Source organism: Drosophila takahashii, chromosome X (assembly GCF_030179915.1).
Source record: "Drosophila takahashii strain IR98-3 E-12201 chromosome X, DtakHiC1v2, whole genome shotgun sequence".
Classification (NCBI taxonomy): Eukaryota; Metazoa; Arthropoda; class Insecta; order Diptera; family Drosophilidae; genus Drosophila; species Drosophila takahashii.
In genome coordinates this window covers 15277812-15301746 of record NC_091683.1, presented here as the reverse complement: position 1 = coordinate 15301746, position 23935 = coordinate 15277812, and the positions used below count along the sequence as shown (strand labels likewise).

The 23935-nt window shown below is 38.9% G+C and overlaps 4 protein-coding genes across 4 annotated transcripts; 2 read left to right on the top strand and 2 right to left on the bottom strand.

Annotated features, from left to right (window-relative positions):
* Window positions 1-892: 892 nt before the first annotated feature.
* On the bottom strand, window positions 893-1812 carry LOC108062275 (Serine protease 6). The gene has a single exon (XM_017148870.3). It carries the CDS (start codon window positions 1796-1798, stop codon window positions 1016-1018), a length of 783 nt encoding a protein of 260 aa, XP_017004359.2. The 5' UTR covers window positions 1799-1812; the 3' UTR covers window positions 893-1015.
* Window positions 1813-2503: 691 nt separating this feature from the next.
* Window positions 2504-3408, bottom strand: LOC108062274 (serine protease SP24D). The gene has a single exon (XM_017148869.3). It carries the CDS (start codon window positions 3384-3386, stop codon window positions 2601-2603), a length of 786 nt encoding a protein of 261 aa, XP_017004358.2. The 5' UTR covers window positions 3387-3408; the 3' UTR covers window positions 2504-2600.
* A 12785-nt stretch (window positions 3409-16193) lies between these two features.
* Window positions 16194-16454, top strand: LOC108062283 (uncharacterized). The gene is given in 3 exon segments (XM_017148878.3): window positions 16194-16232; window positions 16234-16320; window positions 16323-16454. Coding segments are annotated over 3 exon segments (258 nt in total).
* Window positions 16455-22977: 6523 nt separating this feature from the next.
* Window positions 22978-23404, top strand: LOC108062282 (uncharacterized). Its single transcript, XM_017148877.3, has one exon. The coding sequence runs from the start codon at window positions 23066-23068 to the stop codon at window positions 23372-23374; it is 309 nt and encodes a 102-aa protein (XP_017004366.2). The 5' UTR covers window positions 22978-23065; the 3' UTR covers window positions 23375-23404.
* Window positions 23405-23935: the final 531 nt, after the last annotated feature.

Here is a 23935-nt window from a genome sequence, read left to right as displayed (position 1 = left end):
GATAGTCGAGAGCGGCACTAAAAGTTGCCCTTAAATATATAGTTAATTTAATAATTATGAATTTTAAAAGGGAGTGACATATTTAAAAAAAATACGCAGAGCTTTAAATAAAATATATAAATACTTTTTAGTGCTTTAACATATTCACATTTTTAAATACATAAATAATGATTAATTTTCAAACCAGCCAAAGGCATTACAATTACTTTAACTAAAAGCTCTAAGATTACAATTAGATTATGTCTCGCGATTTTCTGCTCTGTTTGTTTATTTCAATATTTATATATATTTATACTTATACTTTTTGTAATTTTTTAAATAGATCTTTAAATTTTTCTAACATTATTTTCACCCCAAATAACTGTCAATTAATATTCTCTAGCGACCCTCGCTGCAAACAATGGCCAGGAGACAATGTAGCCGAAGCGATAAAAGGCCATATTCCCCCATACACACACACACACACACACGTATCGGTATGTGTGTTTTTTCGGCTGGGTATTGGTATTGGTGGCCATTCGGGTCACGCTCAAAAAATGCGCATAATTGGCAAATTTAGAGTAAAATTGCTTGACAAATATGCAAAAAATGTGTAGCACACACACACAGAAAATGGGCGGGAGATTTTCACTTTAATGGCAAAGGGCTGCCAAAAATTTCAACGATTCGGCGGTGTGAATTATACAAAACAACTGTAAATTAAAAGGCTACCTATATTTATATATATCTTTAAAAGTATTTACCATGAGAAATCACTTGGCCATTGTTAATTTATGGCCTAGATTAAAACTTTTTCTTATCTCCTTGGACTAAACCAAGAAAAAACCCAAAGTGTTGAATTTATTTGTCTAATATAAAGTCACAGAATTTATGGGAATTTATAAGATTGCGATTGTCATTATGGCAAGCAACCAAAGTTATATAAAATCATTTATTTTCCTTGAAATGTTATTTATTATTTTTATGGGTAAAAAAAAAATATTATTTAATATTAATATTATTTCCTACGATTTCCTCAGACATCCGAGTGCTTCTTGATCCAGTCCTTGAAGTAGAACACCCTGGCGTAACCATCGGGATAGGTGGACCCGCAGCCGCCCACCACGAACCCGGCCACGCCCACCAGCTGGTTGTTGTAGATGGCCGGACCGCCGGAGTCCCCGTTGCAGGCCCCGTTGTCCACCACGTGGAGGAGGCACAGTTCGCCCTCGAATCCGAACTCGATCAGCTCCTCGCACTGCTCCGTGGATATCGACTTCAAGGTGTTGTACTGCAGATAGCGGGGCAAATCGCCCTGATGCTTGATCCTTCCCCAGCCCGAGATGATGACATCCACATCCGCCGGTGTGTCCACGCTGGGCAGTTGGATGATCTGAATGCTGCTAGAGAGGATCAGCGGGGTTTCCAGTCGCAGCAAGGCCACATCGTTCATAAAGTCGCCATAGGCCTCGTGCACGATCACCTCGGCCACCTGGTGGAGGACTCCGCCACTGAATCGATCATTCGAACCCGCTCGAATGGTGAAACGAGCCGCTTCGATGGCCAAGTGATTGCCGTTCTCATCCTCGTTGGTCACACAATGGGCGGCGGTTAGGATGTAGTTCCTCGAAATAATCGAACCACCGCAACTATGCGAACCGGCGTTCCGCAGCGACACCTGGTGGGGAAACTGCGCCTTCGCGGCATCCTCACCGCCCACCACACGGCCGTTCAGCTTGCCGGGTGCCGACTGTACGGGCAGCACCAGGCCGAGGAACAGCAAAGAGCTGACGACAAGCAAAACTCGGCTCGTTTTCATTTTCACAAATTCAAAATCACAAATGGGCAAGGCCCAACTCCCAGCACCTTCTTATATATACGGCCGGGGATTACAAGTACCATATCCGTATCTTATCACCCATCAACCGATGAGATTTATTATATATAGTAGGTATAGTATAATCTAATCGAAGTGCGACGGCGATTGGGAATTATGTCATTGCTAATTGTTTTATGGCTTCTTGGCCAATAATCTTGATTAACTAAGGTTTTTGCTTCAGTTTGCTTTAGCTACCTACATCTGCAAAATTCCCATCGCCTTTTTGGCAGTTCTCAAAATTACTTTCATCGATTCATTCGATTTTGCCCGCAATTATACATATTTTATATAACATGCAAGGTGGGAATTTCGCAGGTGCGCTTAATGGCCGGCCATTAAAATGGATTTAAAATTGTATTCGACAATGGGCTAATTAGGGGTAGCTAAGCCAAAAGAAGGCCAATGGTTCTTGGAACTTAATACTATTTAATACAAAAATGTTTAGAAATAATATATTTAGTATTCTGGTTAAAAAGTGATCTAAAAATCATTTCATATGCCTTAAAAATTATTTAAAAGAAAGATAGTATTTCGATAAAAAAAATATCAATGGCTTTCTATTAAACTATTAACCCACGTTTTCCTAAGCATTATCTATGGCCAACTAATTGTCAACACTTATATCATATCATTTAAGACACCAAATATGACAAATAATCGATATTATCGATAGTCCGACTCAAAACTTTCAATAATCGATCGACATTTTATTTAGTTATCAATCTGCAGACAAACTTTATATCTATTTCACATCCGAGTTCGCCCTGATCCAATCGTTGTGGAAGTAAACCCTGGCATAACCATCCGGGTAGCTGGTTCCGCAGGCGGACCAAACGAACCCGGCCACGCCCACCACCTGGTTGTTGTAGATGGCCGGGCCGCCGGAGTCCCCGTTGCAGGCCCCGTTGTCGGCCTCGTGGATGAGGCACAGCTCGCTCTGCACCCCCCAGCCAATGAGGTCGTCGCACCTCTCCAGCGATATGGACTTCAAGGTGTTGTACTGCAGATAGCGCGGCAAATCGCCCTGGTGCTTGATCCTTCCCCAGCCCGAGATGATGACGTCCGAGTCGACGGGCGTGTCGGCGGTGGGCAAATCGATGGGCTGGATGTTGCTGGACAGGATCAGTGGGGTTTCCAGTTGCAGCAGGGCCACATCGTTGAGGAAATTCCCGTACTCCTCGTGGACAATCACCTTGGCCACCTGGGCAAGAACGCCGCCACTCAGGCGATCATTGGAACCCGCTCGAATGGTGAAACGATCGGCGTCATATGCAACGAGATTGCCACTCGCATCCTGGGTGGTCACACAATGGGCGGCGGTTAGGATGAAGTTCCTCGAAATAATCGAACCACCGCAACTGTGCGAACCGGCATTCCGCAGCGACACCTGGTGGGGAAACTGCGCCTTCGCGGCATCCTCACCGCCCACCACACGGCCTTCCGGTGTACCGGGTGCCGACTGTACGGGCAGCACCAGCAAACAGCTGGCCAGCAGCGTTCCAATAGCAGCAAGTCGAGCGGCTCTCATTTTCCAAATGGCCAAAGCCCAACTAGGCGCACCTCCTTATATAGACGGGCGATTCAATTGATTTATAACATCTCATTAATCGCACTTCTATCAACGATATGTGAAGGAATGTATTTGAAAAGTGTTAAGCGTTCTAGAACGATTGTAACTAAACTTGTTTATTGGTGTTCAGATAAATGATATTTTTTCTATAATAAAGGGACCTCCTTAAGTTATACAAATATATTTTCCCTTCTAGTGAATTAGTTGGCTTTAAGCTTTACCATTAAGCATGTAATATCTTATCGCACATGCGATTTATTTTGAGGTCTTATAAAGAAGAACCAATCTTATCGCAATGGTCAACTATCGAGGTGAATCGACGATTTCTAATAGCAGAGAACTAATTTATGAACTAATCTTAATGGGGAAATTCATTCAATATTTTGACCTTGCCAAAACAATAAATACGTTAGCATACTTTGAGGCATAACATTTTTTTACGAAGACTTGAATAGTTTAAAATAAATTATATAAAAAATAAATCCTCCTTGATAATCCGCAGAAAGACTGCTGCTAAAGCGAATTACCAAATCTACATGCAACGCCAAAAGAGCCCAGAAGAATTGGATAGAAAGGGACCAAAAGAGGGAGAGGGAAGACACCTGAAGGACAAAAGGGCAAACTGTGGCAGAGGAACAATAACGGTAACGGACTGTGAAACGATTCATGATAAATCTATTAGCTCATCCAAAGCTCCATTGTTTTTTGGTCGTGCGAAAGAGAGGTGCTGTGCCCGGCAGAAAGGGACGGCAACAATTGACGGCTGAAGACACAATTAGAGAAGTGTGAAAGAGAGGGGGGATGGAGAGGGGGATAGCAGGAATTCTCCACGCTTATTTGTTTGCCTGCATTCGAATGCGTGTCTGCTTGTTTGTTTGTTTTTGGTGGCGACTGAGACTGTGGTAACTTTTTAATTTAATCAAAACGAAGCGAATGCAAAAGCGAGAAGAGCCTGCGAAGGGATAAACGCAGACAGACCAAAAGAAAAGCGCGAATCAGTGGTACACAGAAAGAAATCTTATATTTATAACTTAAAACTGTAGGGAAATATAATTTATTGCAGTGGCACTAAATTTACTGCTATAATCGGGCATTTAAAACCTGAAACAAAATGCAAAAATATTTTTAAAAACTTAAAAGTAATAAATAAATAAATATAATAGTTTATATATAACATTTTTATAGATGGACGGAGTTTTATTTTATTTTCTTTAATTATTTTTAATATCTTTAGAATAAATACTAATAAAAGTAATTATATTAAATTTATTTGAGCTGGTCGGAATTTCTTTTACTCATATAAACAATAAATGGACTCCCCAAATATTCTTTAATACTATTCACAAAATTTCTCTCAGTGCAGCGACAGTGAAAGAGACAGAAGAAGCGTCGACCGTCAGCGGAGTTGGCGTAAAGTTTATATCAAGGTTCGCACTTAATTATTGACAGTGGCAGGCCGGATGCTTGAGGTATTCTCCCTTTATAAAGGGTAAATGAACAGGGTATTTTCATTGCAGCGAAGAGTTTGTAATGCCCATAAAGTATTTGTACGAATAGAATTGAAAGAATAATAATTTCTGTCCTAAACTTTGAAAAGAATTTTTTCAGAATTTATTAGACATTATCAACAATAGTTTAACATTCGAATTATCCAATATTTTATATTATTTTTTATGGAAAGGTTTTTCTATATTTTGAGCTTAAGAGTTTCATAGAATTTATGAAAATAAAAAATTGTAATTAGTTTTATAATTTTCAAACAATTACATTTATTTATTTTAATTAACAAAAAGAGTCTTTACACTTCGCTTTCTACTTCAGCTTCATTTTCCTCTTTTTTTTGCATTTTCTTGTGCCCTTTTCCAGGTTTCCATGCCATTCCACGCCCTGCGGTCAGTGAAAAGGGGGCGTGACAGGCAGACGGGATGGGATGAGGTCTAGACATTTAAATTATGCACGGCTTTCGTCCGTCCTGTTAGAGAACTTACCATCATCAGTGGTTTAATCAATCGATTTTTAATTGCAGCCATCTTAAAAAACAAATGTTGGTAAATTTACAAGATGATTTAGGTAGCACTATAAAAATAATATATGCATTTTTATAAATTTTAAAATAAATTGAATCAGTTATAAAAAAGCAAGATTGATTTTTTTAAAGATTACATTTTACAACAAATATTAAAAAAAATGGATTTTTTAAAAACATTTTTTAAGCTTTAAACTTTAAACTATTTCTCTTTAATTCTACCAGTGCAGTTACAATACCCACTACTTTTTTATTAAATTTTTTAAAGTTATGCAAAAATGATTCGGTTCTGGAGCGTTGCCTTTGCGCTGCCATTTGCTTTTTTGGATTTATCTTTCATCTTTGGCAAAGTGTTTCACAACTATTTCACTGCACTTGAGAGTGCAATGCGATGTGGAAGGGAGAGGGGTAGAGGGAGGGAGAGGGGGCATGGTAAAGGGGCGGCCAAAGGGTTGGCATAAAGGGGGTGGAGTTGCGCTGAGTTGGGTAAAAATCTTTCGAACAACTCCCTTTACCGTTGGCGCTGTTATCGAATTAAATACATACAGACAGGCGGACAGACCGACAGACAGACATATATAGAGGCAGCGCCACAGGGCGATCAATGTGCAAATTTATGGAGCGAAAGGCGGTACCGGGGGATGGGTTCTATAGGGTGGTCCTATAGGTGGGCTGGGCAACAATTTTGGCAGCCGAGCACGTGAATTGAGTCCAAAATTTTGCGCACTTGTGCAATGATAGCGAACCACCGAAAGCCAAAACCAGCAGCATCAATCCTCGGAACCCCCAACCCCTCGAACTCCCCATCCAGTGACTCCAAAAACCCGAAGCCAGGTAAACCATGTACTCCACCAATTGCATGTATGTATGTAGGTAGGTATGTATATATATGTACGTCTCTGTAGCTTCCTTAAATATGCACATAGATGTGGGCAAAAGGGGGTTTCCCATGGGCGGCGGCGAGCGTTGGCCATTTGGCGCTGCTGATAGCCAGAAATATTAGTCATTGCCTTTAAGTTCTTTGGCTTTTGATTAATGCGCTGGACATTTGTTAGAAAATGTTAAAAAAAAAGGTATTTTTAAAAATAAGAAACATTTTTTAAAATTCCCCTTTAAATCATTAAAATTATTAAAAAATATTACCAAAATCTTTCGCGAATATTCAATGGAAAACCCTGCTTCTGCTGAATGAAAAGCACAATTGAAAACCACTAAAAAACTGGCAACCATAAAAAACTCACGTAAACTTGAACTATTTTTATCGTCTGCAACTAACAAAACAGTCTCGCAATCGAATCAATTGCCGTAATATCCGAACATGACAACTCATTAGATCCATAATAGATAATTGAGGCATCATCATCGTGATGGCGTGGTGGTGCCCATCATCTTCAGCCTGCAATGGAATCCCATGGAGAATGGCCAAAAAGTTATTGAACTGTTGCCATTACGCTTCAATTGATTGTGGAGTGGAGTGGAGACTGGAGAGTGAAGGGTGGAGAGTTGCCAGGGGCGGGGTGACTGGCCAATTATACCTCCGTATAAGGGGGATATTTTCGAATTGGAATGGTCATGTCCGCTGCGAGAGCTCCTCCTTATCGCCATTGCACATTGCTCATGTCCATGTCCACGTTAGCGACGCCTCGCGACTCGCGACATTTGCCAAAAAAGGAGGCGTATAACCCCCCTCGGTCAACCCAACCAAGCCGCGTCCTTCAAGCCCAGCAGCTTTTCGTGCTTTTCGGGCACTGCAAAAAATAAGATGAGAAAATAAATAAGAAAATCATAAAGCTCTTTGCTTCAAAATATTTAAAAATGATCTACAAAATACTTAAATTTTAGTCCATTAACATTTTATTAATATTTTACCTCTTTTTACCATTTTGTATAATAAAAAAAAAAATATATATATACCGCAGTGTTACCAACTCCCTATATTTTTCATTTCAGTGTGCCCAAACAGCGATAACAGAGCATCAACCTCGCTCGAGACAGAGAGCAAAGAAAGAGGGTGAGGATTGAGAGGCATCTGGCGGGGAAGGGGGCGGAAAAGAAAGGAGAAATGGAGAAAGAGGAAAGGGGCAAGGGGCAAGGAGGCGAGTGGCCCAGTGCATCTGCCACGTGCAGCACTTGATTTAGTTGCGGCAAGGAGTCAACGACATGCGACCAAGGACCATGCACCAGGCAATTGAAATTAACATTGGCCTGGCCAGGGGTCACCCGGTGACCCCTTCTCATCCCACAGGACCCCCTACCCACTACTCCGCTGACAGCTCATTTCACTTTCTCACTACTTGCGACGGATTCCCCTTTGGAGATTCGACTTCGTAATGAAAACATAAAAATCCTTCCATATATGTGTTTTTGTGTGCAACCGAAATTAATTTCCATTTCGTACATTTAATGGAATTTACTTGTTGTCTGTCAGGCCAGAAGGATTGGGCCAGGGGGTCTCTACTGTGACTGATCCTGCCCCGTTATGCCATCTATATATATATATATCCCTCGAAGGCCTGCAATCCACTGCAGTTGGTTATTTTGGGGGTTTTCGGGCCTGTTTGTTTGATGGCTGTCTGTCAGTTGTGGCCTAATTTGCAAGTGTGCAACCCGGGAGGTGAAGCAAATCGGTGGTAAGAGCAATAGAAAACCTAAAGGCAGGTGTTATTTTTGGGGAAATTAAAAACCAGAACCTAGACAGCTAACATTTTTACCATTACCATTACCATACATGTTTAAAATACGTGCGGCCCCACGTTGGGCGCCAAAAATATCGCGCAACGCCGTCAAATAATTATAAGTACTATAATTTGTTATATTTTTCAAATATTCGATTGTTTAGAAAGTAAAATTATATATTTGATATAAACATGGTTAGAAATTACCTATTTCACAACATCATAACTTAAATATCATACCAAATCGATATTAGCATTTTAAAACTCTTCTGGTCCTCTTCGTATTTCACAATTTTATTTGTGAAATTAATTAATTCAATAAAAGGGAAATATGCAATTTATGGTGGCCATAAATTTCTACATACACACTGAGAGGGTGGCGAAAATGGGATGCAAATGTGGGGAAACTCGAACTCGGGCAGGATTCGAGCCTTGTCTTGCACTTGGCCAATATGTCTGTGCATAATTTATGCGCCATCTTTTAAATATGTTTGAAATTTTCCCAACATTCAATGCGAAGTTTTGTGCACTCAAAGACATCCGTATATATCCGTATATATATTTATGTGTTCGAAGGCATGTGTGCATATTGAAATCATTAGATCCCGCAGAGAAAGCAATTTGATTTAATTTACTTATTTATTTTATTGGAGTGTCAATTGAAAGCTTTCCATTTCAAAGAAAGCATGACAAACTTATTTTTCCGGCTAATCTGCTTTAGAAATTCTGTTTATTTATTTTGTTAATATTATTGAATTTGCAAATCACAAAATCAGGTGTCGTTCAGTGTTCAGTGTGTGTCCTTATCTCTCTGTTGCGTCTTTGTCTTTATTAAAGCTTTTCAACACATTCCAAAATGTATACAATAATAGATAAAAACCCTGCAGATACGTTAAGCTTGTCCCTGAGTCGTTTTTAAACGTTATGACCTGCTTTTTCGACTATTTTCGGTGATATTTGTTGTCCTAAGCGTTGGATTGCAGGATTACCTCCCCTAGAGTTACCTCCTTTTGGGATTATCATTCTCTATCACCCACTGGGTTCTGTTTTGGGAAAGGGGACGGATGGTATGGGTTTGGGCTTGGGTCTGGGAAACTGGGACTTAACCAACCTTCCCTGATGCGTGCCAGGCAGAAAACCAAATGACTGATGGCTGGTTAATTGTCTGGCCATGGCTTTTGTTCTTATTTCCCCCTCTGTGCCTTTTCTTTTTTTGTGTTTTTTTTTTTGCGAGTGTGTGTGTTGTTTTTTGTGCAGCACTCCTGCTGCTGACGCTTGAAACATTAGACTTAGACGTGGCACAGATATAGTACGACTACGACTACGACTACGAGTGCGAGAATGCGAATGCGGAGCTGTAACTGCAGCTGAAGATGAAGCCGAACGTACAACAACATCAAAGACAATGCACACATGCACCACACGATGGAAATGGAAAGGGGGAGGGAGGGTCAACTCGATGCAAGCCCATCCAGCAGCAGCAGCAGACTTTGGTAACTGGGTTTGGCTAAAATAAAGAAGATGGGCTCGGCACGATGCGATGGCAGGATGAGACCTCAACTCCATGCTACAGCAGAGCTGAAATTTCAGTTTCCCTAATTCTGGGTGTTGTATCAAATGTGGATAATCTGTAAGCACTATTTGACCCTTAGCTATTGCAATTTCTTTGTCTCCAACAGCCAGTTTTACTGGCAAATTTTGTGTAGAAAATTGTAAATGGAGACTGTGTTGCTTTAACTAAACTGTTTATTCTTCATTTACCATTAAACGGGTGATAGCTGCAATTTCATTTTAATTTTCAGCAGGTTGGGAGCCAAAAACATTTCTTTGAGGTCAGAACGTAATCAAGTAATTTGTCAAAACTAAATAAATGAATTTACTTAAAAGGGTTTAGCTTATGAAGTTAATGTTTTACGATCTGCGAATGTTTTTTGCCTTTATCGGTATTCAACACTTGGCCACATATTGGCCCCACGTTGGGCGCCATAACCATGAAACAACTCCTATCATAGTTAGATATGATATGATCATTGATCATACAAATTGTATGAGTTGAATATTCATTTATCTTTTCATTTAGTTTCTGAAGGAAATTTTTTTCGATTTGCTTCGGTCCCTGTATTTTTAAGGATATTCCAGAGTTCGTCTTAGACTCTGCACTCTGGAATATCGCCTCCTCTGTGGGTTATTTGTACTTTTTGTTGGCCACGTTTCACTCGGATGTTCTAGCTGTTATTGTTGTTGTTGCGTTTTCTTTTTGTTGGTTTTATGCGTGCTAAAGCGAGAGGGGGGAAACGCCGAGGGAGAGAGAGATAGCTAGATAGCCAGAGGAGTGAGTGAAAGAGTTTCGGGAAACAAATGGCAAGAAAACACCGCATGGCGATGATTGTGATGACGACGATGTTTTCATTGTTTTGTTACGCTCGCTTTTCATACAAAACTAGCCCCAGTCCTCCACGTTTTTCCTCTTTAGGAGCTGCAGCCTTCGCGCAGCTGCCAGCTACAATATTTTACTGACTGTTTGCTGGCTTTTCTTTGCAATTTTGATGCTATTGCTGAACACAAAAAAGAGAAAACAAAAAGTCGGGGGCCTCGACATGAAAATAAACGAAGTTTCTAACACTCTTAAAAGATTTGGTTGTTTATACATATTTTTCGAAACAATTGATTTGAAGCTACACTCCTAAAATGCTGATACATACATTTATAATTCTTTTAACCTTTTCTACATATTTGCTACTTGTTATTATATTTGATTTAAAGGATCTTTTCGAATTTATATACCCCCCATTCAGGGCATTCAAAACAACCGAATGCTGCAGAGAAGAGGGAAGTAAATCGGAGAAGGATGGTCGGAGAGAATAGAAAGGGGCAGAGAACAAAGGGGATGGGAGCTTTGCGAGGCTTTTTAAACCGAAGCAGGAAGAGCAGGAAGTTACGGGGAATGGGGGTATATATAGGGATCGGGAGGTATGCGAGGAGGTCTACGAGGACGATGGAAGATGGAGTTGGCAATAACGATGACTGGGAACGATGCAACGGCAGTGGCAACAACAATTTTTCAAGCACTTCCGAATGTTGCAATAGAAATCTGCATTTTTAATTTGTGTGTGTGTGTGTGTGTGTCTGTTGGCTTATGTGTGTGTATGACAGCATGTGTATGTGTGTGTCTATTTGTGGTGAGTATGTGTTTCTGTTGATTTCTTTTCGTTCTTCGTTTTGCTGTTGTTGTATTTTCTTAGGCTTCGGATTTGAAGCCACGACTTTTGGAGTGCACTCGAAAAAACATTTTAACACATTAAAAAATGGTATGTTAATTAATAATATATGTTTTGTTATATGCTAAAATATAAATATTTTATTAGGAAAAATAAATAAATGCAATTATTTTTTACAGTATTAATATAATTTAATTTTACCCTTAAATTACTTTCTTAACAGTGTTAATTTGATTATTACAAAACTGTCGATGTGTTTAAAATATTGAAGTAAGGTTCAAATTAAATCAATTTATTTTCTATATAATTAAAAGAATTCTTAAGTGTACATTTGACTATTACAAAACTTTGAGAGTATTTCATGCCTGGTCCAGCGCCATCTAGCGGCCATGTGTATATGTCCCGTCCGTGCATTTGTATGTGTGCGAGCCCTTCCATTTGAATGTGTGTGTGTTTTTGTGTGCATAAGCGTCCCAGTTCTTATAGCGTTTGATGTGCCTGCTGTTGTTGTAACTTTTGTTGCTGCTATACTGCACCATGTTGTTTGTAACTTCCTCATCCTCAACACATGACCCCAGCCCCCCGCCCTTTGCCCCCTGCCCACAGCCACGCCCCCCGCCTTGAGTCCATTTTGGGTGAAATTGTTGGTGAAATATGGCAGAGAGTTGCAATTTTGGTTAATGATCTACGAAGCGCATTTGCGGGGAGGGTGGATATAGAAGTAATATCTATTCCATTTGAAGATCCAAAAAGCAAACCAAAAAAAAAAAAAAAATTCTTGTAGAATCTGAAATATTTAAATATAAAAAATAAGTATTGGCCCCACGTTGGGCGCCAAAAAGTATTCTAGAATCTTAAAGATATATAAATTCAAATACATATTTACTAAAAACTATTAGACAAATTTATTCAACATTTATTGCGGTTTAAAAGCATCAAAATTTAATCTTATATTACATTTCCCAACTCGGCTGTCCTTCAAAAAACTGAGCTCTACGAAATGTCAGGAATTGCCTTATCTCTGATTTGCCAAGTTTACGATTATTTAGCACTTGAGTTGGCTTCATCAGGTATTTTTTGCTTGGGTTTTTTTTGTTTTGCTTTTTGAGGGAACAGTAGTATCCTTTGAATCCTTTGGGTGCCATCCCAGGAATATCATTCTCACTGTCGGGGGAAAAGCCGTCTGGGGGACTTTTTTTGTACTTCATCGTTCATTTTGTCTTTCGTATTTATTTTGTATTTCTTTCCCTTTTTTTGGGAGGGGGCTAAAATGGCTGTGCGTTTGGTGGTTAGCATTTGATTGTGATATGCACACAAAAGCGGATTATTCTTGACTCTTTAGCAGCATCATTTATGACATGCAACAATAACAGTGGGAGAATAGCGGACCAGGAAAATGGGTGGAAAATGGGAAACGGGATATGGAAAATGGGAAAATAGTGGTGGAGTGCAGCGGCAGCAAATGCAATTTCGGTTAGTGGCCACAATTTTGTTTAGAATTTTTGGCCCCAGCATTTTGTATTGTCTCGCATTCTGTTCCACGCTCCCATGCATTGTAGTTACATTATGCTTACATATTTGTCCGATTCCCCACCATAAAAAAATTGATATATATATATATAATGAACAAAAAGCACCCAATTGTGGAATTGAAGCCACAAAAGCTGCTTAAGTTATTAGTTATTGTTATCAATAATATATACAACTAACTATCCATCGATATGGCTCGTAGTTTGGGTGCACACACACACACTTGCATTACAGCCCATTTCTGTGTGTGTTGAATAAATTTAATTGTTTTTCCATCATAAATTATCGTGGCGCGCATATCCGTTGATAAAAATGGAATTGCATTCTAATTGCGAAACGAAATCAAATTTCGTGCCATAATTAATTGGCAAATGTGCGTAAATTGTTTACGGGGCTTAGGGATTTCTTGCCATTGATAGGCATGCTTTTAATTTGGCTTCCCAACACTGGCCAAATGGAATTTTTGGCCATTTCCGTGTGCTAAAAGTTGTAAATGAGACAATGTGTCGATTAGCTATCACATTTGCTAAAATACATTAATTAAGAGTACAAATTATTTAGTTATTAGTGTATAAAACACTAATTTCTTTTAATTTCACTGTACAACACTGATTATTTTTTTAAAACATTAATTTTTGAAACCATAAGTTTACGTTAAGGTGTGATATATAAAGTCGGAAACGGACGACAAGGGGAGACAGAATGTAGACATAGATCCAACGGGCGACGTCGGCACTTTTGGTCCACTTGCCCGGCAATTGGACCATTTCGTTGAGCGCTTCACAGCGCTCAAGTTGCCTTGGGTTTGGGTTTGGGATTGGGATTGGGATTGGGCCTGGGAAATGGGCTAAAAGAGGTAGAGATCCCAGCTGGGCTGCCAGCCGACTGCCAACGACATTTAGCCCACTTTTTACGCAGCAGCGGGCACCCCAGGAATCGGAGTACAGGATGGAACCTCTGTACACCACCCAACCCCAGAAGGTATGCCTTGTGACCTCCTGCTCTGCACGCCTTTTCATACACTAGAAAAAGTATTTTGAAAGCAACAAAAAGCTTTTTTATTTATTCGCATTATGACTGGTATTTTAAAGCTGTCTAAAAGTGCGCAACAATATATTTTTAATCCAGAAGTCTGATAAACTTTTTTACTGCATACTTTTTGACACCTTCTTAAGACATTATGTATTTAAAACACTAAAACGAATTATGAATGTTGAAAATCAATTTCAAAAATCCTTTAATATTTCGGAATTATAAATATATATTATTCCTTCACACTAACTTTATCTTATTTCTCAGTGTGTGTGTGTGTATTAAGTTCCCCGTAGTTCGGCCGTTCAAGCAGTCAGTCAAATTGGGATTCGGTTGCGGCTTTTTGGGGTCACCTCCTCGCCCATTTCCAATCCACTTCACTTCACTCCAATTCAGAACCACCTCGGCGATTGCCTTTTGCCGCTGCCCCGTTTAAGATGCAGATAATGCTAATTAATTGTATTGATTAGCTCATTATATCATTAGCTGGCAGCGGACTAGCGAACCAGCCCCAGGCGCCATTGCCATTTCAATGTGCCATGCGACGACAATAAGTTCCGACCGCAGCAACAATGGATGCAGATCCTTGGATACTACACTACTACACTACAGCTCCTTGTGCGTTTGTGTTTCGCTCGGGGCCGCACGTTCATATAAATAAACTTGTCTAAATTGCAGTTACCGCCCCAGGGCCATGGCCAAAATAGTGTGCAACACCGAAAACATACTTGGGTATGGTATGGAAATTTGGTTGCTTGGTATGACGAAAATAATCTTCGGGGCAGGTTGTGTGTGTCCATGGGCTTTGTTCTTGGTCCAAAGCCTGTATAGTTGTTGGGGGATTAAATACCCAGATGTTTTTACCTTTTCGTCGAGGTTTTTTTGCAAAGAACTTAAGGAATTTATTAAAATTAATAGTTAATAAATATAAATATATATATAAAATAATAATGACAAACTCTAGAAATTATTTCAGCTCGAGAAGAAAATACGGTAATTTTGCCGAATATTTTTAAAATTTAAGAAAAACTAGCATATTTATTGAATTAATTTATACTACTTGAGATTTAATATTTTTTGATCTTTTTTTCTGGTATCCATTAATATATCCAAATAATATATTTGATTTACATATCTTACAACAGATTTAACACATTTTCTTAGAAATAGCGCATTCATAATGTTTAAAAAAGATAAATACTCAAACAAATATATGCTCTTGCTCTTTCTTAGTCATGCCTCATATTGTTTCCCTATTTAAAATTGCTTAAATATTTGAATTGGTAGTTTTTTAAGGTATGGTACCTATGCTTAATAATTTTTTTTAATATTTTACTTACTACATCTGATAAATAAATAAAAAATATTTTCATACTTTCGATTGATAAACTCTCAACCAGAGTCATCTGGACTACATATATTTTGCTCATTTCAGTCATTAGATCCCAAACTCCGGGCCTCGAGTGATTCCTTTTCATTTTCTTGGCTTTCTTAGCCCTGCTGACTCTGTCGGGATTGTCAGGTGCTCAGGTGGCCCCCGCTCCTTCTGCGTGGCCATAAAGTTTTGGCCAACTTTTTGGGAAGCAAGCTGCAACGTCCTGCCACGTCCTTCGTCCTTTATCCTGATCCTGTCCCCCAATGTCGTCGGCAGCATCGTTAAGGCGTATCCATCATAATATCTATCAGGGGGCGAGGGGCAACCCACCGTATATACTGGCTCATCCGAATAATTCATTTATATTAATACATCCTGCAGAGCAACAGTCAAGCTCACTGCGAAAGAGACGGCGATAGATATAGATATAGATATGGATAAGGAAGAAGCCGAGGAAGAAGTATTTCAATTTGTATTGCCAAGTGTCTGGCTCTATCTGTCTGTCTCCTTCTGCCCGCCTCCACCTCTCTCGCTCGCACTCGCAGTGTCTGCAGTTGCAGTGCTCGACTTTGCCTCGTCGACAGCTTAAAGTTTGAATTGCTGCACACGGAGTCACTAATGCACGGAAAGAAAATTTTATTTATTTAGAAAAATGTTCTTTGAATTTTGAGATCAATTCTGAAATTAACCACTTATTAATTTTATTTATATGTATAAATTCCAAAATTAATATTTAAAAAAAAATATTTATATATACCTATATTCTTTTTACAAAAAATTAAACTTAGAAAAACAATTATTTTATTCTAACCACAACGAAGAACCTTAGAATTTGTTCCAGTGTTTTTTTCCGCCTGGACAACCTGGCCGAAGGTTGGAACTGAGTTGCGGGGGGAGATGAGGTTAAAAATGGGGCCGTCGATGGAGGAGGATTACAGGATGCAGGACGCAGGACGCCACCTTTTGCAGCTGCTTCCATGTGTTCATGGCGCAAATAATCGCCGTCATCAACAACAACAAAAACAAGACGGCAGGACAGGACAGGATCAGGACGACAGGATTGGGTCCTGGTTCCTGAGAACGGGGATGTGGGGGTCCAAAGATGAGTTGAGAGACGTTGACGCTGACGCCATTAGCACCGAGTTTTGCAGCATCAACGACAAACTTTAAATTGTTGCGTCATTACAATTCGAGTTGCGGGCTTTTGCGGGGCAATCGGGGGGATCAGCTAAAATGTTGAGCAACAGGAAGCTAGGATATATATTCTGGGCCTAGCCAAGGCATAAATGCTCCTTGCCAAAAGGCGTGAAAAGAAGAAGAAGTAGAAAAAGAAGTCTTGTCCCCGTTTGCACCAGTGATTGATGTTGCACTTTAAATTTCCAGTTGTGTCAGTCGGATGCTCACACACACACACACGTGCTCCCTAATGACCAGGTGCCACAAATGGTTGCATTCCCTTAACAGAAAAACAGAAAAGAAAAGTAGTTATTTTCCACTAAAATATTGCATTCCCCAAAAGACGTTAACTTCTGTCATTTTCATGTATGCTTGTTCAGCAATGATTAGTTGTCTTGCGTTCTTACCAAAAATACTGATTTTTGGTGAAGACAGTAAAATCCATTTTTGATTTTACATCTTTTCGAGTAACCGGAATGATTTTCTGAAAATATGAGCTAAAAAAAATATTTTCGTAGATTAACTAGTTATATTTTAAATATTTATTATAACACTACAAATTTTTAATTTAAAAATATTCGTATTTTCTGGTTAATACAATAAATATTTTCTCATACAAATTCTAAAGGTTTGCAGTCTACAGTTTAATTATATTTTTTATATCATTTTTTTATATTATAACCATTTCAGAAAATATAGTATTTTATGTGAATAAATAAAAAAACATCTCTAAATAAAGGCCAACATTTTCTTATAGACTGTACATTTTTGTAGTCGCAAGTGCCTACTTGTATGTATATATTTTGCTGCTGCTGCCCTTTGCCTTTGTAATCATTTAAATGAACAAATTATAAATTACCCCAATAATGGGCTTGGGAGCAGGACAAGGAAAGCCGGGCCAGGATACGGGGACAGGAGTCAGGAATCAGGAGTCAAGAGTCACGTCCAGGCACACATACTATATTTTATATGCATACACTCATATATGCTGATATATATGATGCTATATATATGCGCCATTTATAATATATTGCGGCGATTGCATCGCAACGACAATTTTGGCTCATTATAAATTTGCCTTAATTTTAATGCAAAATGTCTCTGCCGCAGTTTCGTCCATCTGTCAGTCTGTCGGTCTGTCTGTCTCTTTCCTTACCATATAGTGCCATCTCTTTCGGCAATGTGTTTGTGTGTCTGGCACAGTGCCTTACATTTAATGCAACCAAAACTCCAGCTGGCATCGGACTGCGATTTCTGAGTCGGAAATCTGGGGAACTGGGAACTGAGAACTCCAAGTGAACTCCTCGCCACGAATTGCATTCAACTGCAGCCTGCAGACTGCAGACCGAGTCATCCATCTGCCCCTCTCTTTCGCCCCCACGATCTGCCCTCTCTTTCATTCGCCGTAGGTAATCATGTTGCTGACAGCATTGTTGCCGCACAGTCCGCTGTTCCTGATACCCAGCGAAAGTTTCAAAGAAGGAGTTGTATAATCTAATAATCATTTATGATAAATATATTTTAAAAATAGGAAATTTTGTAAAATATATCCACATTTTTTAAAACATTTCTATAACATTTGCACTTTAATTCTATAGATTTGTTCAATGTTTAATCATAAACTCACAAATTTTAGGTTAGAAATATCGATATTATCGATTTGATAATGTAAAATATCGATAATATTGATAGGACCATTTTTCATAGAACCTAACTGGGTGTTTTTAGTTTCGTATTACCAACAAATTTCCTCAACATTGTATGTTAAATTGTTGCACGACAATGAGCAAGCTGCCGCCAAAAAAAAATGAAAAAAAGAGAACAAAGATGGGGAGAAGAAAAGAAAAGCCAGCAAAATGCACATGCCACGTAGTTATGCATATGTCGTTGTCCCAGGACCCCACCGATCCCCCCGTTTCCCGATCCCCCTTAGGCCCGCCGCCACTGTACGTGTGTGTTCCAGGCAATTCACAAATTGAACGTACGAAATCACATTAGCCCCAACGTCAGCCTCAGTCCTCAGCCCTCAGAATCAGCTCCAGATCCTGTCTGTCCTTTCAGCATCTTCGCTTGTTGCAGCGGCGGCTCCTTGGGGAAAATGCCCCATACCCAAAAATATTCACAGGCCCCGGAACCCGGATCCTTAAACGGAACGATACACTTTTAATATATTTTTAGGCATCTATTTAAAAAATAGCAATGCTCTAAAAAACTATGATTCTAAATCGAAAAGAATCGAATATTTTTTCTTTATCGATTATTTAAGGCTAAATCGATTAATAATATATTTTGATCACTTTTAATAAAAAAGTATACATGCCTCATAACCTATTAATTTCAATCAATTTTTGTGTATAGAGTACTTAAGAGTTAATCATTTTTTATAAAGCGCTTTAAAATCGAAAAAAAATTATTGATATATTTAAACAATTTTTTAGACGTGCATCGGGTTTATTTTGGCCGAACACGTACGGAGCCGCTGGCATTGGCCAATTGGCCTGGTCTGGGTCCTTCTTGGTCCTGCACCCCTATATATATGGTGATTCTCTGGGACGACGTGCTGCAGCAAAAGTTTTCCTTGTCTATTGATTTGAATTTGAATTTTTCGCCTAATTGCAAAAAGTGAGCACAAAGTGAAACAAGCGAATGAAGTGAAGGAAGACAGAAGAATCGAAAGAGGAGTTGCAATTCCTCAAATGTAAACATTTTCAGCTAAGAAAAATCTTACTTAATTTTTGCTCGAGCAAGATTTTATTTTTATTTTGTCCTATGGACAACTGGCCATCGAATTCCCCCTGTGGTCACTCTTTCACTCAACTATTCAGGCTCCAGGCAATGTTTACCCAATATTCAAGGCATAATTCCCAATAAATTCCAATATTAATTGATTAAAAAACAAATGACGAGCTGAGAACCCCCGGGGAAATTTTGAAATATATTTATACAATTTCGGGATTTATGCAAAGTGTTTCCCTGAGCGGAGTAACTTTAAAATAAAAAAAAATTAAACGCTTTTTCGCATTTCTCCTGATTTTGCTTTCCATAATTCCAATGTTCGCTTAAATTTAAAATTGTATTTATTTGACCCTTACTTTTTTCCTTCTCGAACTTCTTGTTCTTGTGCATCAACAATTGTTATTTCGTTTCCTTTGTTGTAATTTTGAAAAACATATTTATTTAGCTTGAGGCCTGGGCAAAAACAAAATGTTTCATCCCATCAACGGTGGTTGTAAAAATAATAATAAGAGATAAGAAAATGTTTGTTGAAATTACGGATATTTAAAAACAAATTATATTAATTTAGTTATATTTTCTATTTATGGCAGTGTTTTTTTGCCAAATTTATAATTCAATATAATCAAATAAAATTAAATTTTAGACATAAGAAATATTTAAAAAATATTTCAATAAATCTAAAAAAAAAATTCTAAAAAAAAGTTAGGATACATTAAATGCTTATAAATTTTAAAAATTACTATTATCTTGACTCCGTCTGTATATGAAGTCGGTGTGCTTTGTGCATTTTCAATGCAAATATTTGCATCTGTGTCCGTGTCCATTTGTATGTTTGCTTGGATCAGAGCGATATAGAGCACAGCATATAAGCATGTACAGTGTACATATAAACATATAATATCGCATATCGGACAAAATTGTTTTTATAGAATTTTTATATTTTCTGCAAATGTGCCGAGCAAACATTAAACGCATAGATAGATGTATAAATATCATAATAATAAAAATGGAAAAATGGAATCGAAATGATAAGGGAGATGGGGGAATATTTTCCATGGGCTCGCATAGTTTTCGAATTGATTTCACAAGTGGTGGCCAAACAACTCCCGAAAGTGGGCGTTACGGTCCGAGTTTATTGAAAAGAAAGAGAGCCAAAAGCTAAGGGAAAGAGATGGATAGAGAGAGCGGGTAAGAGAGAGAGAGAGAGAGAGAGCAACAAGCGGAGTGTCCGCCCACGCAACAAGGTAATCAAATGCAATTGAAAAACCAGCGCAAAAAGTTTATCCTTTGGCTTGCCTTGAACACAAGCGTTCCCGGTTCTCCTTCCGGTCCACCCCATTTTTTTACCCGCACCACCCCTTTTTTACCCGCTTCACAACCGTTCCCTTCGATTTTTCACCCGGTTGCCATTGCAACGAATTTAATCAAAAGTTACAATTCCAATTGTCCGCAAGCGGGTCACTCGTGTTGCGTATTAAAAAAGTTCCACTGCGGTGAGACAGAGACGGCTACAGTCCGCAGAGCGAGACGGTCATATAATACACTTTGATAAATTAGAAATTCAAAACTAATTATTGTGTTTTTTTAAATAAAACAAATAAATTAGGAATTTAGTTTTTAAATTTTACAAAATAAATTGAAAAAAAAACAAGAGAGAACGCTATAGTCGGGTGCCCCGACTATCAGATACCCGTTACTCAGCTAAAGGGAGTGCGAAAGAGATGGAGAAAAACTTTGATCCGCCGTAACTTTTTAACGAATGGTCCAATTTAAAAAATTTCTTCTACATTTCGATAGGTATTGATAAACACAATAAAACTGCATTTTTACTTTTCCATAATATTGAAATTTTTAAAATCGTATATAAGCGATTGTGGGCGTTAGAGGGGGCGTGGCACCCTTTTGAAACAAACTTGCGCTGCGTAGGAACTCCTAGAATCTGCATGCAAAATGTCAATCTTCTAGCTTTTATAGTTTCCGAGATCTCAGCGTTCATACAGACAGACAGACAGACAGACAGACAGACAGACAGACAGACAGACAGACAGACGGACAGACAGACGGACAGACGGACATGGCTAGATCGACTCGGCTAGTGATCCCGATCAAGAATATATATAGTTTATAGGGTCGGAAACGCTTCCTTCTACCTGTTACATACTTTTGCACGAATCTAATATACCCTTTTACTCTACGAGTAACGGGTATAAATATAAATAATCATTCAACAATTTTTAATATTTATTTGTTTCTAATTCTCCTAAAAGTCAAATATTTTTGTTTATGAGAAGCAAAAGTCCTAATTTAATTTGGCCAGTGTAGCGCCAAGAACAAGAGAGATGGGGCGATAGATAGAGTCGGCGTTTCATATCCGTGTTCTATGTAGGCCAAAAACAAAAAGGGCCAAAAGGAGCGGCAGCAACCGGAGCGAAGTGAGCCAAAAAGTTTGCCCGCTTAAATTGCAGCGATTGCAATGAACCGGACGGACAATCAATGCCGATTTTTGCCACATCTATCTCTCCCTGTCCCTGTCCCTCCCGGCACCCCTCTCTGTCGCACCAGGGAAAGCGAAACGGTATCGAAGTATCGATAAAATCGAATCATTTGCGGGCATCTACAAGTGCGTTTCCAGTGCAAAAGGGGAGAAAAATAGGGTTCATTCCCATTTTGATTTCTTCTGTTTTTTTGCCGGCTGAAAATAATGAATCACTCTTTAAATTGTGCTTTAAATGTGTTTTTACTAAGCTAATATATTAGCTTTAACTATAGCTTTTTATATAACTTATAACTTTTTATGACCAACAACTTGTAACTTGGTTAAAAATGGTCCCAAACCAAAAAGGAAAGCTGTTTTGAGCAGCTAACAACCTAATAATTAACATTAGTAAACTTTTGCAAGATTTAAGAAAATAAATATTTGACCCAATTTTCACATTTTTGATAAGGGGTTACGTCATGATTTTTTGTAAAAATTGGCAAAAACTAAAAATTTCCATGTTTAAATGCAGATTTATTGGGAATTTTATTACGAGTTTTACGAGGTATGGCATTCCATATTTGGATCATTATTTCAATTTTTATGATTAAAATACTTCATTTTTTGGGTAGAAAATCAGGATTTTTTTTGGTACAAATTTGAATTTGAATGATTTGATTTTTCCAACTAAATATCTCTGTTTTTTAAAGAAACAAACGAAATACTCAAACCATTGTTGGCTTCCTCAAATGGAAGCAATTTCCTTGTCAACACTGGTTGTTTCGGCCATTTCCCCTGCCATTCACCCTATTCACCGACTGCTGTCCATCAGCGTCATCAGCATGGCCACTATCCAGCCTTAACCGTCTGTGTGCCTTCGTCCTCCTCTTTCATCCCTCGTCCTGCCATATGTGCCAGATTCAAAATCGGGAGGACTTTCCCTCTGCCGATAATGATGGGCCAGACGAACAATCAATTAACGCACTGCCAGCCATCAAGGTTGCTGACCCGGGGGAAGTGGGCGGTGCGTTGTGGTCTGGTCAGTGGGCGTGGCATTTGGCATTTGACAAGGAGGTGGGGGGAGGGAAAAGTCAAGGAGAAAGCTGGAGGCGGTTCCTTCATGGTCAGCTGCATGCAAAAGCGATTTGGAGTTGCAGCATCACTTTATCCGCTTTGCTTTCCTTCTAAAACTTTAAAAAATAAACAACTTATTAGAGAATTCAACAAAAAATTTTAAGGATATTTATAAATAAATTTAAGTTTATATTACGATTATTTTGGATCCAAATATAATTTGCATTATTTGTCAACCGAAATTGATAAATTCCCTTTGAATTCCGATTGGGCCCTGACTTAGTGATAAAAATTCAAAAAAATATCCTTAATAATAATAATGGATGTGAAGCAACAGATGCAGGATGTGAATCAGGATCGCGGCAAGGTGGCCACGGTCAGCAAGGACCTCGAGCTGGAGCTGGAGCACGCCGAGGACCTGAGTCGGAACTCCAGTCTGACCACTGTGTGCAGCACCTTTCCGTTGACCTCGCGAATCGACAGCTATCACCGCTGGCACTCGGAGATCGGGGTAAATGAGGGTGAGGAGGCGGAGGATATCATGAATCGCCAACTGGAAGTGGAGGGTGAGCGAAAGGTCCAGCTGGCCATCGCCATGCCGCTCGCCATTGAAGCCATACATCCTTGATGCCAAAATGAATAAATTCTAGTTTTATTACTTGATTATTGGTACTCTTATTTCAAAAAACGAAAGACACCACTGCGTATGCGTGATATGCAGACACAAAATAGCTCAGACGACCTGTTGTCTATTTAAATTGATAACGTTTAATAAATTCTAGATTTTTTACTTAATTATTGGTATTCTTATTTTTATAAAGAAATTGTATATATATATTATTTTTATATATTTTTTTAGAAATAACAGTGAAGCACCACTGCGTATGAGTGATATACTGGCATAAAATAGCTCATACGACCTGTTGTTCATGGTGGTTTTGCCTTGAGACCTTCATAAAAATGCCCGAAACTTGAAGCCATTAAAGCTCACCTGACTTCCGTTCGAGATCAACAAGCTCTATATATTCCCCCGTCGCTCCTTCTAACACCTCTCGCATAATTGAAGGTAAATTAAGTTTGCTCTCCTCCACATTCGACGTTTTGCACTCGATTGACGCACATCGTTTGCTTTTCGGCATCGACGGCATATCGGCGGCCTCAAAAACGAAATTGCTATTTACAAACAATT